The sequence below is a fragment of the Ascaphus truei genome, unplaced genomic scaffold (genome assembly GCF_040206685.1).
Source record: "Ascaphus truei isolate aAscTru1 unplaced genomic scaffold, aAscTru1.hap1 HAP1_SCAFFOLD_505, whole genome shotgun sequence".
NCBI classification, from domain to species: Eukaryota; Metazoa; Chordata; class Amphibia; order Anura; family Ascaphidae; genus Ascaphus; species Ascaphus truei.
In genome coordinates, this window is record NW_027456836.1 from 56,504 (window position 1) to 74,910 (window position 18,407).

The window sequence follows — 18,407 nt, forward strand, 5'->3', positions numbered from 1 at the left end:
ATGTCTTGCTGCAGTGGAAACACTGTATGCTGGGTGATAATGGTGAAAGGCGGGGTGCAGACCTGTCTAAGACATGTGAATGTGCTCACAATTTATATACTGTGTGTGTATGTATATGTGTGTATATATATATATATATATATATATATATTTTTTTTTTTTTTCTAGTTTATTATATCCTGAAGTTCAAAAGTAACCTCTTGCCCCTGAGTACCCCTCCCCCTGGCATGTGACCCCCCCTACACAAAGACACATGTTTAAACAGCTTTATTAATGGCTTGCGGGCGACAGAGAAACACAGAATATGACGGCAGAGAAAAGGCACTTCCCCCGTCCCCCCCCGCCCGCGACTGCTGATTGTCCCACCTGCTGCAGAACCTCGGCCCCTATATGATCCTTGGGACTTTCATACTTGGGATCGATTGGATAGGGAAGAATCTCCTGACTGTATTAGCCCCTACCACCTCTGCTGGGTAGCTAATCCATGAATCCACCTCCTTTTCCGTGAAGGACTTCCTTGCATGTCCAATGAGCCTCCTCCCCCTCCCCCCCCCACACCCCACCCCGCCTCCAGCGTCAGAGAACGACCTCTAGCTCTTCTCTCTCTGCAATATGCTTCCCCTCTCTAACGATAACGGTCGAGGAGAGAAAGGTCACTGTGAGGTCACGGGGAGGAGCTGGTTGGAAAGGTCATGGGTGAAAGGTCAATGAAAGACTTGAAAGTCCCAGGGCAGAGGTCATTAAAGGGTCAGGGGGTGACAGATGAAGACTCTGCAGGTTAGGGGTCAATAAGGGGTCAGGTCAGTGGGGACTCATAGGAAAAAGGTCAGATGTTGAGGTGAAAGTTCAACAGGGGGTGAATGCTAACGAGGTAAAGGTGGGATCTGAAAGGTCAACAAACGGGCCAATCGCGGAAGATCAAATGTGATGTGCAAGGTCATCAAAAAGGTCAGAGGTTAGAGGTTAGAGGTTAAAGTCCAGCTGCGGACTGAAAAAAACAACCAGGGTTCAGAAGGTGAGCGTTTTCATGAGGACGGTGTCGAGGAAGCCCAACCTACGAGGTGCCATGTTACACCCCCCCCCCCCCCCCCCCCCTCAGGCAGGGCACAGAGTCTCCTCCTGCCCCTGAGGATCGGGCAGGAAGCTTAGCTCCGGGGTAAGATGTTTGCGCAGCCAGGGCAAAACTTCCAGGACACTGAGATGGAAATCCCGGGGTTCCGAGCCCAGGGGTGCAGGAGAACGTCTTCCAGGGACCTTACAGGGGTTATATAGCCCCCAGCTGATCACCCCAACCTGAGGGTGTGAGAGAAGAAAGAGGAGGGGGGGAAGACAGGAAAAACAAAAAACGGGGCGACAGAAGAAAAGAGGGAAGATATGAGTTTCAATAAAGTTTCTTCTTTCTCTCTCTCCCCCCTCTCCCATCCTGTCTCCCCCCCCTCCCATCCTCTCTCCCCTCTCTCCCATCCTCTCTCTCCTCTTCTTTCTTTCTCCTCTCACACTCTCTCCTCTTCTTTCATTCTTTCTCCTCTCTCCCACTCCCATCCTCTCTCTCCCTCCCATCCTCTCTCTCCCTCCCATCCTCTCTCCCACTTCCACCCTCTCACTCCCCTCAGATCCTCTCTCCCACTCTCTCCCCTCCCATCCTCTCTCTCCCCTCCCATCCTCTCTCTCCCTCGCCCCTCCCATCCTCTCTCTCCCCTCCCATCCTCTCTCCCTCTCCCTCGCCCCTCCCATCCTCTCTCTCTTTATTTCTCCTCTCTCTATCCCCTCCCTTTCCCATGCACTCTGCCTCTCTGCCACTCTCTCCCCTCCTGTCTCCTCTTCTTCCTTTCTCCTCTCTCTCTCCCACTCTCTCCCCCCCCATTCCCATCCTCTCTCGCCCCTTTTTTCTTTCTCCTCTCTCTCCCACTCTCTTCCCCCATTTCCCATCCTCTCTCCCTCTCACTCCCCTCCCATTCTCTCTTTTCTTCTTTCTCCTCTCTCCCACTCTCTCCTCCCACTTTTCTAGCCTCTCTCCCCCTCTCTCTCCCCTCCCATCCTCTCTCTCCCCTCCCATCCTCTCTCTCCCACTCTCTCCCTCGCCCCTCCCATCCTCTCTCTCTTTATTTCTCCTCTCTCTATCCCCTCCCTTTCCCATCCACTCTGCCTCTCTGCCACTCTCTCCCCTCCTGTCTCCTCTTCTTCCTTTCTCCTCTCTCTCTCCCACTCTCTCCCCCCCATTCCCATCCTCTCTCGCCCCTTTTTTCTTTCTCCTCTCTCTCCCACTCTCTTCCCCCATTTCCTATCCTCTCTCCCTCTCACTCCCCTCCCATTCTCTCTCTTTTCTTCTTTCTCCTCTCTCCCACTCTCCTCCCACTTTTCTAGCCTCTCTCCCCCACTCTCTACCCTTCTCATCCCCTCTCCCCACCCATCCTCTCTCCCACTCTCTCCTCCTCTCTCCCGCCCTCCCATCCTCTCTCCTCTTCTTTCTTTCCCCTCTCTCTCCTACTCTATCCCCTCCCTCTCCCATTCCTCTATAATCCTCTTTCCTCTTCTTTCTTTCACTCTCTTCTCCCTCTCTCCCCGCCCTCTCTCATGCTCTCTCCCCGCCCTCTCTCATGCTCTCTCCCCACCCCCTCCCACTATCTCAATCCCTATTTATCTCTGTTGTCTCCCTCTCTCTCTTACCTGAAGAAATCGTCGCCTGTTCCTGAAGTTAACGAAGAGAGGACCGCCTGACTCTCCTGTGTGAAAGAAGAGAGTTTCACAGAGGTCTCACTCATTGGGGGGCAGTCTCACTCATTGGGAAGCGGTGTCATTCATTGGAACGCAGTCTCACTCATTGGAAGGCAGTCTCACTCATTGGGAGGCAGTCTCACTCATTGGGAGGCAGTCTCACTCATTGGGAGGCGGTATCACTCATTGGGAGGCGGTATCACTCATTGGGAGGCGGTATCACTCATTGGGAGGGCGGTATCACTCATTGGGGGCAGTCTCACTCATTGGGGGGCAGTCTCACTCATTGGGGGGCAGTCTCACTCATGGGGGGCAGTCTCACTCATTGGGGGCCAGTCTCACTCATCGGGGGGCAGTCTCACTCATCGGGGGGCAGTCTCACTCATCGGGGGGCAGTCTCACTCATCGGGGGCAGTCTCACTCATCGGGGGGCAGTCTCACTCATCGGGGGGCAGTCTCACTCATCGGGAGGCAGTCTCACTCATCGGGGGGCAGTCTCACTCATCGGGAGGCAGTCTCACTCATCGGGGGGCAGTCTCACTCATCGGGAGGCAGTCTCACTCATCGGGAGGCAGTCTCACTCATCGGGGGGCAGTCTCACTCATCGGGGGGCAGTCTCACTCATTGGGGGGCAGTCTCGCTCATTGGGAGGCAGTCTCGCTCATTGGGAGGCAGTCTCACTCATTGGGAGGCAGTGTCGCTCACTGTGACGGTGAGGGGGTAACCATGCTTTATAATAAAGGTCAAGCCCGCTTGGTTGCCCCTGAGCTGAGTTTTGGGGGTCCTAGAGTGTCAGCTCTTGGTCCCAGTTATTGTGCATGCATTACTGTGCCATGTAATAAAATATGCGACAATTGCAATTTGTTATGTTTTACCCTCTCCAGGAGTAGAAAAAAGAAAAAAGCGCAAGGCCCATAGGGTAATATTGTCAGATTTATGGAAAATTAAAACGGTTATAAAAACTCACAGAATAAAAATTGGTATAAGCATCTCGGTGTAAATAACAACCGCAGGAACAGGGGTGCCTGGACGTTTTCCGCTTCTTCCGATGCGTTGATGCACAGCCCTCCTCGTTGTCCCGATCAGCAACCGTTCAGCTTCCGCATCAGCTGACTCGCGACGTCGGCGCGTGACGTCGATCGGGGGGTTGGATTATGGGCGGTCACCTGCTTCTTCTCCGAAAACGGAGCTCCAGGATCCCTGCTCACTGTGTTCTCTTAGTGCCGAGTGCCAGCCACAGCAGCAACCTTTAGCAATGTCCGCCCTACGCGTTTCAAGGACGCTTGTCCTCTTCCTCAGGGGCACGTTCCCCTGAGGAAGAGGACAAGCGTCCTTGAAACGCGTAGGGCGGACATTGCTAAGGTTGCTGCTGTGGCCGATCGACGTCACGCGCCGACGTCGCGAGTCAGCTGACGCGGAAGCTGAACGGTTGCTGATTGGGACAACGAGGAGGGCTGTGCATCAACGCATCGGAAGAAGCGGAAAACGTCCAGGCACCCCTGTTCCTGCGGTTGTTATTTACACCGAGATGCTTATACCAATTTTTATTCTGTGAGTTTTTATAACCGTTTTAATTTTCCATAAATCTGACAATATTACCCTATGGGCCTTGCGCTTTTTTCTTTCCCTGTCTATAGCTTTCCCTGGTCCCGAGGTTGGTTCCAGATGAAAAAAGGCTGCATACCTATAGGAGATCAGGCTTGGACTCTGTATTTGGGACCACAAAAAGCAAACTTCATGGACACTAAGTATTTTAATTGATTGTAACAATTGTTTTAATGTTTTGCTGTGTAAATCCCTTGTAACTTATTCTCTCCCTTTGTGTGTTATTTAATACACAAGGAGGCTGATAGGTAAGAGCGCTGGTGGACACATTTGGAGGCAGAGGGGCTCACACCCACCTGCTCACAATTGTGTTATACTTAATTTACATCACCTTACCTCTCCAGGAGTGCTAGCAAGTGGGGACGACCAGGCTGTGAGTTTCAGGGTAGGAGAGACGTCTTTCAGATTGCAGCTATGTAGCGGGGTTCCACAGTTACCGGAGACCCCCAAAATGTACCCGGGATTCAGGTTCGATTCCCGGCTACATTGAAGCGCAGTGCTACGGTCAAAATCCTACCATGAAAGCGTTGCCGCGGCTCACCGCTAGTCTGCCTGCTTCAGCAGAGACCAGAGGGTAAAACGGGGCACCCGGGGGGGGTAGCGTACCCCTAGTCCTATGCCGGGGTCCCAAGTGTAAGGAGGGGATGCACAGCATTTGCCCCGACCCCCTATACCTAGTATAAAGGTTTGTGGGTTTCTCTAGCCAGAGATAAGTCTGGGAGAGTTTTTATTCTTCTGCGGACATAGAGGTTCCCTGTCCCACACCTGGCTGGTCTGCCCAAAAATTCAACCCCTATGGGAGAGTATATTTAGACTTCTCTTTACTACGGGGGTCGAGATACCAAGAGACCCAAGGTTTCTATTATTAAGCAAACCATCAGAGGGTGTGAATGAACCGGACTCAAAACGAATAGGACATATTCTCAGTGCAGTCACATGTCTGGTTGCCGGGTGGTGGAGGCAGACAGACCCGCCCACATACGGGTGCTGGAGGCAGACAGACCCGCCCACATACGGGTGCTGGAGGCAGACAGACCCGCCCACATACGGGTGCTGGAGGCAGACAGACCCGCCCACATACGGGTGCTGGAGGCAGACAGACCCGCCCACATACGGGTGCTGGAGGCAGACAAACCCGCCCACATACGGGTGCTGGAGGCAGACAGACCCGCCCACATACGGGTGCTGGAGGCAGACAGACCCGCCCACATACGGGTGCTGGAGGCAGACAGACCCGCCCACATACGGGTGCTGGAGGCAGACAGACCCGCCCACATACGGGTGCTGGAGGCAGACAAACCCGCCCACATGCGGGTGCTGGAGGCAGACAGACCCGCCCACATACGGGTGCTGGAGGCAGACAGACCCGCCCACAAACGGGTGCTGGAGGCAGACAAACCCGCCCACATACGGGTGCTGGAGGCAGACAGACCCGCCCACATACGGGTGCTGGAGGCAGACAGACCCGCCCACATACGGGTGCTGGAGGCAGACAGACCCGCCCACATACGGGTGCTGGAGGCAGACAGACCCGCCCACATACGGGTGCTGGAGGCAGACAGACCCGCCCACATACGGGTGCTGGAGGCAGACAAACCCGCCCACATACGGGTGCTGGAGGCAGACAGACCCGCCCACATACGGGTGCTGGAGGCAGACAGACCCGCCCACATACGGGTGCTGGAGGCAGACAGACCCGCCCACATACGGGTGCTGGAGGCAGACAGACCCGCCCACATACGGGTGCTGGAGGCAGACAGACCCGTCCACATACGGGTGCTGGAGGCAGACAAACCCGCCCACATACGGGTGCTGGAGGCAGACAGACCCGCCCACATACGGGTGCTGGAGGCAGACAAACCCGCCCACATACGGGTGCTGGAGGCAGACAGACCCGCCCACATACGGGTGCTGGAGGCAGACAGACCCGCCCACATACGGGTGCTGGAGGCAGACAAACCCGCCCACATACGGGTGCTGGAGGCAGACAGACCCGCCCACATACGGGTGCTGGAGGCAGACAAACCCGCCCACATACGGGTGCTGGAGGCAGACAGACCCGCCCACATACGGGTGCTGGAGGCAGACAGACCCGCCCACATACGGGTGCTGGAGGCAGACAGACCCGCCCACATACGGGTGCTGGAGGCAGACAAACCCGCCCACATACGGGTGCTGGAGGCAGACAGACCCGCCCACATACGGGTGCTGGAGGCAGACAGACCCGCCCACATACGGGTGCTGGAGGCAGACAGACCCGCCCACATACGGGTGCTGGAGGCAGACAGACCCGCCCACATACGGGTGCTGGAGGCAGACAGACCCGCCCACATACGGGTGCTGGAGGCAGACAGACCCGCCCACATACGGGTGCTGGAGGCAGACAGACCCGCCCACATACGGGTGCTGGAGGCAGACAGACCCGCCCACATACGGGTGCTGGAGGCAGACAGACCCGCCCACATACGGGTGCTGGAGGCAGACAGACCCGCCCACATACGGGTGCTGGAGGCAGACAAACCCGCCCACATACGGGTGCTGGAGGCAGACAAACCCGCCCACATACGGGTGCTGGAGGCAGACAGACCCGCCCACATACGGGTGCTGGAGGCAGACAAACCCGCCCACATACGGGTGCTGGAGGCAGACAGACCCGCCCACATACGGGTGCTGGAGGCAGACAGACCCGCCCACATACGGGTGCTGGAGGCAGACAGACCCGCCCACATACGGGTGCTGGAGGCAGACAGACCCGCCCACATACAGGAAAGTGAGGGAGCCAATATCCAATGTCCTGCTGATGGAGAATCTAACGGGCTATCCAGAGGATCCCATGATTACATTCCGGAGAGCCTGGGATCCCTTTCTATAACAGGGCTATATATGGAAGGGCGGAGACAGGTAGCAGAGTTTTGGGTCCCTTCCCCAAATTAAATATTAGAAGGGTTAAGCATAAGAATAGGATATATAACTATGTTGTATTGAAGATGAGATGTTTATAATATGTGGTGACATCACCCCTCCCCACCAAAACCACCACCCCCCCTCTACCCCTTCCCCTGGTTTATATGTTCGTTTGTCCCTTTGTCCATGTTATATGATTCTTGTTATTACATTGTATCCCTCGATTTATAATTTGCTAGCTCCAAATGTACAATACAGTATTATTAATCTGTGTTAAGAGCTAATTATAGGTGACAATGTATATGTGAAAATGGATATTTTTGTGAAAATACAAATAGATTTTTTTTAAAAAGTATATTTTATTAAGCGGCAGTGTTTTAAAATATGTTTCCCTTGATACATTAAATCAGGCAGGGTCTTTCATCTTAGGGACAGAGGGGAGGGGGATCCTGGCCACCGGGGCTTTGGTGCCAGCGAGTCTAATCCCAGGTCCGTAGGTCAAAGTGACACTAGCTGCCAGAGGTGTGAAAGCTATTCAGGCGAGATGGCTAAAACAAGTATGCGCATCCTGGACTGATAACTGGCCAGCCTGGTCAGTTGTCACCTTCCTAGACTTAGAGCCTGCGGGGGGCTTTTAATAGTAAGTGAGCAAGATGGTGTTTTGTGCACATGCCCTCTCACTGTTCTGAAGCCATAGGTGCCAGCTTCCACAAACCTGACAAAGTGTGTGAGTGGTTGGGGATGAAATTCCCACACCACGGGTTGGAGGACTAGCTGTGGGGCTGCCTGTCCCAAAGTGTATAAGACAGCTAGTCGCCATCCCAGAACTCTCTCTGTTGTTGTTTTCTCTTGTGTGTGCCATGTGTTCCTATGTTGTTATATGTGTTCCCAAGTGATTCCAGATGTCCAGGTTGCCATAAGGGCAAGAACGGGTCGGACCGGACCCAGAGACGCCTTGCGGAGATTGCAAAGACAAAGGCTGCAGGAAGTGTATCTTCTTCTGCCTATTGTAATTCAGTGTGTGTTTGCCTGTTTCTACAGTATGGAATAAATTACAATGTATTTTACTTCTTGGCTTTGCTCAATGATATGATCCCGGTATAAAGGTGTAAGTACCTGGTCTCCCGTGACACTCACTCATTGGGAGGCAGTGTCACATATTAGGAGGCAGTGCCACTCATTGGAACGCAGTCTCACTCATTGGGAGGCAGTATCACTCATTGGAGGGCAGTCTCACTCATACGGAGGCAGTCTCACTCATACGGAGGCAGTCTCACTCATTGGGAGGCAGCCTCACTCATTGGGAGGCAGTGTCACTCATTGGGAGGCAGTCTCGCTCATTAGGAGGCAGTCTCGCTCATTAGGAGGCAGTCTCGCTCATTGGGAGGCAGTGTCACTCATTGGGAGGCAGTCTCACTCATTGGGAGGCAGTGTCACTCATTGGGAGGCAGTGTCACTCATTGGGAGGCAGTCTCGCTCATTAGGAGGCAGTCTCGCTCATTGGGAGGCAGTGTCGCTCATTGGGAGGCAGTGTCGCTCATTGGGAGGCAGGCTCACTCATTGGAAGGATGTCTCACTCATTGGAAGGATGCGTCACTCATTGGAAAGCAGTCTCACTCATTGGAAGGATGTCTCACTCATTGGAAAGCAGTCTCACCTTTACATGACATGTCTCCCTCCACACAGAGATGACGCGGTGACACCACAAAAGAGGGGTCAATCGTCTTAAATTTCTCCCACGTTCGGACACGAGATACACAGGCGTCTCTCTGAGAGAGAGGGAGGAGAGATAGGAGGGGAGAGAGAGGGGGGGCTGTTACTGGCAGTGTGTTGGTCCTACAGGTGATAGTGAGATGTCCTAGAGGTGACAGTGAGATGTCCTAGAGGTGACAGTGAGATGTCCTAGAGGTGACAGTGAGATGTCCTAGAGGTCACAGTGGGGACTCACAGCCTGCTTATTCTTTATCTTCACTTGAAGCTCATCAAAACTGTTAGAGATATATCCTGCGGAAACCTCACTGGTTTGCAACAGCCACTCCTCTGAGAGGGAGAGAGAGAGAGGGAGTGTGAGTGAGTGTGAGAGGGACAGAGAGAGGGAGTGTGAGTGAGAGGGACAGACAGGGTTAGTGTGAGAGACAGAGAGAGGGAGTGTGAGTGAGAGGGACAGAGAGTGTTAGTGTGAGAGACAAAGAGAGGTAGTGTGAGTGAGTGTGAGGGGGACAGAGAGGGAGTGTGAGTGAGAGGGACAGAGAGTGTTAGTGTGAGAGACAAAGAGAGGGAGTATGAGTGAATGTGAGAGGGACAGAGAGAATGAGTGCGTGAGGGACAGAGCGGGGTTAGTGTGAGAGAGAGGGAGGGAATGAGTGAGTGTGAGAGGGACAGAGAGAGGGAGTGTGAGTGAGAGGGACAGAGAGTGTTAGTGTGAGAGACAAAGAGAGGTAGTGTGAGAAGGACAGAGAGAGGTAGTGTGAGTGAGTGTGAGAGGGACAGAGAGAGGGAATGCGAGAGGGACAGAGTGTTAGTGTGAGAGAGGGAGTGTGAGTGAGTGTGAGAGGAACAGAGAGAATGAGTGCGTGAGGGACAGAGCGGGTTAGTGTGAGAGAGAGGGAGTGTGAGTGAGAGTGAGATAGAGAGACGAGTGCGAGAGGGACAGAGAGGGTTAGTGTGAGACAGAGAGAGGGAATGAGTGAGTGAGTGAGTGAGTGAGTGTGAGAGGGACAGAGAGAGGGAGTGTGAGTGAGAGGGACAGAGAGTGTTAGTGTGAGAGACAAAGAGAGGTAATGTGAGAAGGACAGAGAGAGGTAGTGTGAGTGAGTGTGAGAGGGACAGAGAGAGGGAATGCGAGAGGGACAGAGTGTTAGTGTGAGAGAGGGAGTGTGAGTGAGTGTGAGAGGAACAGAGAGAATGAGTGCGAGAGGGACAGAGAGTGTTAGTGTGAGAGACAGAGAGAGGGAGTGTGAGTGAATGTGAGAGGGACAGAGAGAATGAGTGTGTGAGGGACAGAGAGGGTTAGTGTGAGAGAGAGGGAGAGTGAGTAAGAGTGACAGGGACAGAGAGAGGGATTGTGAGAGGGACAGAGTGTTGGTGTGAGAGAGGGAGTGTGAGTGAGTGTGAGAGGGACAGAGAGAATGAATGCGAGAGGGACAGAAAGTGTTAGTGTGAGAGAGAGAGAGAGAGAGAGAGAGGGAGTGTGAGTGAGTGTGAGAGGGACAGAGAGAATGAATGCGAGAGGGACAGAGAGTGTTAGTGTGAGAGACAGAGAGAGGGAGTGTGAGTGAATGTGAGAGGGACAGAGAGAATGAGTGCGTGAGGGACAGAGAGGGTTAGTGTGAGAGAGAGGTAGAGTGAGTGAGAGTGACAGGGACAGAGAGAGGGATTGTGAGAGGGACAGAGTGTTGGTGTGAGAGAGGGAGTGTGAGTGTGTGTGAGAGGGACAGAGAGAATGAATGCGAGAGGGACAGAAAGTGTTAGTGTGAGAGAGAGAGAGAGAGAGAGAGAGAGAGAGAGAGAGAGAGAGAGAGAGAGAGGGAGTGTGAGTGAGTGTGAGAGGGACAGAGAGAATGAATGCGAGAGGGACAGAGAGTGTTAGTGTGAGAGACAGAGAGAGGGAGTGTGAGTGAATGTGAGAGGGACAGAGAGAGGGATTGTGAGAGGAAGGGACAGAGAGAGAGTGAGCGTTGACAGAGAGGGGGAGTGTGAGTGCAATAGAGAGAGGGAGTGTGAGTGGGACTGAGATAAAGGGGCCTATGCACTAACCTCCGATAAGTGGGTGTAAGAGCGCATAGTGCTCTTAGAACGTGATATCGCGCTCGGCGCGATTCACAGAGCAGCGCTAACAGGCACTTTCTATAACGGCTTTTTTCAAGAGATGTTTCTAAGTCCCACAAAGCTCGTCCGATCAGCTAAACGCGCTGATTTCTGCCAGTCTGCGCGATTCTCAAAGCTACGATAAGTGATCGTGCTTTAAAAACGTGCTTTAAAAAGCACGCCAGCTCAAGGCAGGCGCTAAAGTAGCAGGACATAGAAACATTTATTTGTTTACCTTTTTGCAGGCACGCCATCCATACAACAGGCCGGCGGGTGTCCCCGGCTGACCCCACGGGAGTCCGGGGGTCTGGGGGTGTTCGCGGGCCTGCGGTACCAATGGTGTGCCCCCCCAAAAATAAACAATACTGTGAAAAAATACAGCCCCCAGACCCCTAACACTTACACTACAGTACAGTAATTGGCAAAATTACTATTATCCACATATGGATAATAGTGCATTTGCCCATTTAAAATACATTAATCGCAATAAATAAAATAAAGACATCTTGCACTCACCCTTCTTGCCCGGCTGCCACGATGAAGGCCATCCTCATCTTCATCACCGTCTGTGCCCTCCGGTGCTGAAAAACATACACAATAATAAAAAGAGCCAGTGTAATGTCCCCTAACCCCTTCATCACCTTAGCGGTCATTAACTGCTACAGTCATTAAGGGGTTAACCCACCCTCACCCACCACTCGGGAGGTCTAACCACCCTCCCCACTACCCACCCCGTGAGGCCTAACCCCCCTCACCCACTATCCACAGGGACGCCTCCCCACCCTAGCTTGGGGACAATACCCCCTTCCCCCACCCCCGCTACCCACAATAAACATCACTATATTTAATAAACAATACATAACCCACCCACTCCCTGTGCCCCCCCATAAATACATGATTTATTCTTTTATATACAAGGTTAATACCCCAGGCCCACGGGAGTCCCCGGTGGTCCTGGCAGGTGTCCGCAGGCCCCGCAGTGCACCAGTCCCCCAGGGGCCTGGGAGCCCTCGGGTGGTCCCCGCCAGGCACTTTGGGCCTCCAGGTGGTCCCCGCGGGTCACTGTGGGCCCCAAATGGAGTCTCCATGGGTGGCCCTGCGGGTGTTTGGGGGTCCCCAGGTCAGCCCCACAGGTGTCTGAGAGTCCTCAGGTGTTTGCCACGGGGGTCTGGGGCCCTCGGGTGGTCCCTACGGGGCCCCCACAGTTGTGGGGCCACCGGTTCTTCACCGCAGGTGTCCCTCGTGGGTCCGCAGCCTGGTACCCGTGGGCGGACACCTGCCAGGACCACCGGGGACTTCCGTGGGCCTGGGGTATTAACCTTGTATATAAAAGAATAAATCATGTATTTATGGGGGGGGCACAGGGAGTGGGTGGGTTATGTATTGTTTATTAAATATAGTGATGTTTATTGTGGGTGGCGGAGGTGGTGGAAGGGGGTATTGTTCCCAAGCTAGGGTGGTTAGGCCTCCCTGTGGGTAGTGGGGGAGGGTGGTTAGGCCTCCCTGTGGGTAGTGGGGGAGGGTGGTTAGGCCTCCCGAGTGGTGAGTGAGGGTGGTTTAACCCCTTAATTACTATAGCGGCTAATGACCACTAAGGTAATTAAGGGGTTAGGGGACATTACATCGGCTCTTTTAATTCTTGTGTATGTTTTGTAGCACCGGAGAGACATGGGCAGGATGAGGATGAGGATGAAGACGGCCTTCACCGTGGGTGCCTGGAAAAGGTAAGTGCAATATGTATTTACTGTATTTATTGTGACTCGTGTATTTAAATGGGCAAATGCATTATTATCCATATGTGGATAATAGTAATTTTGCCCATTACTGTAGTGTATGTGTTAGGGGGAGGGAGGTATATTTATTTACAAGTATTGTTTATTTTTTGGGGGCACACCATTGGTACCGCAGGCCCGCGGGGACACCCGGACTCCCGCGGGGATCACCCGGTGACACCCGTGGGGTCAGCCAGGGACACCCGCCGGCCTGTTGTATGGATGGTGTGCCTGCAAAAAGTAGAAACAAATAAATGTTTCTAAGTTCAGCTCCTTTTGCACCTGCCCTTGGCTGGCGTGCTTTTTTAAGCGCGTTTTTAAAGCACGATCACTTATCGTAGCTTTGAAAATCGCGCAGACTGGCAGAAATCAGCGCGTTTAGCTGATCGTACGAGCTTTGAAAAAAGCCGTTTAAGAGCGCAAAGTGCCTCTTATCACTGCTCTGTGAATCGCGCTGAGCGCAATATCACGTTCTAAAAGCACTTTGCGCTCTTAAAGCCACTTATCAGAGTTTAGTGCATAGCCGACACAGAGAGACACAGAGAGACAGAGAGACATAAAAACACAGGGACATAGGACAGAGACACAGGGACAAAGAGAAACACCGAGAGAGACAGGGAGACAGAGACACAGAGACACAGAGGGACACAGGGAGACACAGAGGGACATAGAGGGACACAGAGAGACACAGAGAGACAGGGAGACACAGGGACACAGAGAGACACAAAGACACAGGGACACAGAGAGACAGGGACACAGAGAAAACAGAGACACAGGGACACAGAGAGACACAGGGACACAGAGAGACACAGGGACACAGAGAGACACGGACACAGAGAGACACAGGGACACAGAGAGACACAGGGACACAGAGAGACACAGGGACACAGAGAGACACAGGGACACAGAGAGACACAGGGACACAGAGAGACAGGGACACAGAGAGACAGGGACACAGAGAGACACAGAGAGACACAGGGACACAGAGAGACACAGGGACACAGAGAGACACAGGGACACAGAGAGACACAGGGACACAGAGAGACAGGGACACAGAGAGACAGGGACACAGAGAGACAGGGACACAGAGAGACACAGGGACACAGAGACACAGGGACACAGAGACACAGGGACACAGAGACACAGGGACACTGAGAGACAGGGACACTGAGAGACAGAGACACAGGGACACCGAGAGACACAGGGACACCGAGAGACACAGGGACACCGAGAGACACAGGGACAGAGAGACAGGAACACAGAGAGACAGGGAGACAGGGACACAGAGAGACACAGGGACACAGAGAGACACAGGGACACAGAGAGACACAGAGAGACACAGAGAGACACAGGGACACAGAGAGACACAGAGAGACACAGGGACACAGAGAGACACGGACACAGAGAGACACGGACACAGAGAGACAGGGACACAGAGAGACACAGGGACACAGAGAGACACGGACACAGAGAGACACGGACACAGAGAGACAGGGACACAGAGAGACACAGGGCCACCGAGAGACAGAGGAACACAGAGAGACAGGGACACCGAGAGACACAGGAACACAGGGAGAAAGGGACACAGAGAGACACAGGGACACAGAGAGACACAGGGACACAGAGAGACACAGGGACACAGAGAGACACAGGGACAAAGAGAGACACAGGGACAAAGAGAGACACAGGGACACAGGGACAGAGACACAGGGACACAGAGAGACAGGGACACAGAGAGACAGGGACACAGAGACACAGGGACACAGAGAGACAGGGACACAGAGAGACAGAGACACAGAGAGACAGGGACACCGAGAGACACAGGGACACCGAGAGACACAGGGACACCGAGAGACACAGGGACACCGAGAGACACAGGGACACCGAGAGACACAGGGACACCGAGAGACACAGGGACACCGAGAGACACAGGGACACCGAGAGACACAGGGACACAGAGAGACAGGGACACAGAGAGACAGGGACACAGAGAGACACAGGGACACAGAGAGACACAGGGACACAGAGACACAGGGACACAGAGAGACACAGAGAGACACAGGGACACAGAGAGACACAGAGAGACACAGAGAGACACAGATAGATTTAGATAGATAGATAGATAGATAGATAGATAGATAGATAGATAGATACACAGATAGATAGATAGACAGATAGATATATAGATAGATAGATAGATAGATAGATAGATAGATAGATAGATAGATAGATAGATAGATAGATAGATAGATAGATAGATAGATAGATAGATAGATAGATAGATAGATAGATAGATAGATGTACAGATAGTACAGATAGATAGATAGATAGATAGATAGATAGATAGATAGATAGATAGATAGATAGATAGATAGATAGATAGATAGATAGATAGATAGATAGATAGATAATTACTGTGATCTTTGCATGTTGATAGATAGATAGATAGATAGATAGATAGATAGATAGATAGATAGATACAGATAGATGGATAATTACTGTGATCTTTGCATGTTGATAGATAGATGGATAGATGGAATGATAGATGGAATGATAGATGGATGGATAAGATAGATGGATGGATGGATGGATGGATGGATGGATAATTACTGTGATCTTTGCATGTTGATAGATAGATGGATAGATGGAATGATGGATGGATAAGATAGATGGATGGAATGATAGATGGATGGATAAGATAGATAGATAAGATAGATGGATGTAATGATAGATGGATGTAATGATAGATGGATGGATAAGATAGATGGATGGAATGATAGATGGATGGATAAGATAGATGGATGGAATGATAGATGGATGGAATGATAGATGGATGGAATGATAGATGGATGGATAAGATAGATGGATGGATAAGATAGATGGATGGATAAGATAGATGGAATGATAGATGGATGGATAAGATAGATGGATGGAATGATAGATGGATGGATAAGATGGATGGATAAGATAGATGGATGGATAAGATAGATGGAATGATAGATGGATGGATAAGATAGATGGATGGAATGTTAGATGGATGGATAAGATAGATGGAATGATAGATGGATGGATGGATAAGATAGATGGATGGATAAGATAGATGGATGGAATGATAGATGGATGGATGGATAAGATAGATAGATAAGATAGATGGATGGAATGATAGATGGATGGATGGATAAGATAGATAGATAAGATAGATGGATGGAATGATAGATGGATGGATAAGATAGATGGATGGAATGATAGATGGATGGATAAGATAGATGGATGAATGATAGATGGATGGATGGAATGATAGATGGATGGATGGATAAGATAGATAGATAAGATAGATGGATGGAATGATAGATGGATGGATAAGATAGATGGATGGAATGATAGATGGACGGATAAGATAGATGGATGGAATGATAGATGGATGGATAAGATAGATGGATGGAATGATAGATGGCTGGATAAGATAGATGGATGGATAAGATAGATGATGGAATGATAGATGGATGGATAAGATAGATGGATGGATAAGATAGATGGAATGATAGATGGATGGCTAGATAGATAGATAGATACAGATAGATGGATAATTACTGTGATCTTTGCATGTTGATAGATAGATGGATAGATGGAATGATAGATGGAATGATAGATGGATGGATAAGATAGATGGATGGATGGATGGATAATTACTGTGATCTTTGCATGTTGATAGATAGATGGATAGATGGAATGATGGATGGATAAGATAGATGGATGGAATGATAGATGGATGGATAAGATAGATAGATAAGATAGATGGATGTAATGATAGATGGATGGAATGATAGATGGATGGATAAGATAGATGGATGGAATGATAGATGGATGGATAAGATAGATGGATGGAATGATAGATGGATGGAATGATAGATGGATGGAATGATAGATGGATGGATAAGATAGATGGATGGATAAGATAGATGGATGGATAAGATAGATGGAATGATAGATGGATGGATAAGATAGATGGATGGATAAGATAGATGGATGGATAAGATAGATGGAATGATAGATGGATGGATAAGATAGATGGATGGAATGTTAGATGGATGGATAAGATAGATGGAATGATAGATGGATGGATGGATGGATAAGATAGATGGATGGATAAGATAGATGGATGGAATGATAGATGGATGGATGGATAAGATAGATAGATAAGATAGATGGATGGAATGATAGATGGATGGATGGATAAGATAGATAGATAAGATAGATGGATGGAATGATACACTACCGACACACTTTATTGAAGTGTGGTCGGTACCGCAAGCCGGGAAATCTCCCGGCTTGCTAGTGGCCGCCCCTCGGCGTGCCGCGCGTCATAGACGCGCGGTCACGCGTCATCGGGAGCGTGCGCCCGCTGCACGCGTGTCCAGGGGCTCCCCGAGGGAGCCCTGGTGTCCCGCGATCGCGGGACAGCGGCAGGGGGTTCCGGGGGACCCGGCGGACCCGGCAGCGGTAGGGAGAGCGCCCCGATCGGAGGGCGCTCTTCCGCTGCTTCGGCGTGCGCCCGTCACACTCGGGCGCGCGCCAGGCTACTGCTGCGGCACAGAACGGGCAAATGCTCGAATAAACTGTGCCGCAGCAGTAGATGGATGGAATGATAGATGGATGGATAAGATAGATGGATGGAATGATAGATGGACGGATAAGATAGATGGATGAATGATAGATGGATGGATAAGATAGATGGATGGAATGATAGATAGATGGATGGATAAGATAGATAGATAAGATAGATGGATGGAATGATAGATGGATGGATAAGATAGATGGATGGAATGATAGATGGACGGATAAGATAGATGGATGGAATGATAGATGGATGGATAAGATAGATGGATGGAATGATAGATGGCTGGATAAGATAGATGGATGGATAAGATAGATGATGGCATGATAGATGGATGGATAAGATAGATGGATGGATAAGATAGATGGATGGAATGATAGATGGACGGATAAGATAGATGGATGGAATGATAGATGGATGGATAAGATAGATGGATGGAATGATAGATGGCTGGATAAGATAGATGGATGGATAAGATAGATGATGGAATGATAGATGGATGGATAAGATAGATGGATGGATAAGATAGATGGAATGATAGATGGATGGATAAGATAGATGGATGGAATGATAGATGGATGGATAAGATAGATGGATGGATAAGATAGATGGAATGATAGATGATGGAATGATAGATGGATGGAATGATAGATGGATGGATAAGATAGATGGATGGATAAGATAGATGGAATGATAGATGGATGGATAAGATAGATGGATGGAATGATAGATGGATGGATAAGATAGATGGATGGATGGATGGATAATTACTGTGATCTTTGCATGTTGATAGATAGATAGATGGAATGATACATGGATGGGTGGATGGATAATTACTGTGATCTTTGCATGTTGACGCCTCGCTCCTTTTCATGGCTTTGTTGGCTAATTCAGTGCAGGGAATACAGATCGGCCTGCCAAGGGTCACACATAGCGTCAGCGGCAGAGCAGAGGAGGAGAAGTGACCGAGGTCAGAGAGACAGTAACAG

The 18,407-nt window shown here is 50.8% G+C and overlaps 1 protein-coding gene across 1 annotated transcript in view; it reads right to left on the minus strand.

The window, feature by feature from the left end:
* Positions 1-1,083: 1,083 nt before the first annotated feature.
* LOC142484993 (complement C2-like) overlaps positions 1,084-18,407 on the minus strand; it is a gene marked incomplete at its 5' end in the record, with an annotated part of 49,481 nt that continues 32,157 nt past the window's right edge. The window contains 5 exons of the mRNA XM_075584229.1: positions 1,084-1,293; positions 2,668-2,723; positions 8,882-8,993; positions 9,173-9,264; positions 18,256-18,332. Coding sequence (XP_075440344.1) covers positions 1,096-1,293; positions 2,668-2,723; positions 8,882-8,993; positions 9,173-9,264; positions 18,256-18,332 — 535 coding nt within the window. The remainder of the gene's footprint in view (positions 1,294-2,667; positions 2,724-8,881; positions 8,994-9,172; positions 9,265-18,255; positions 18,333-18,407) is intronic.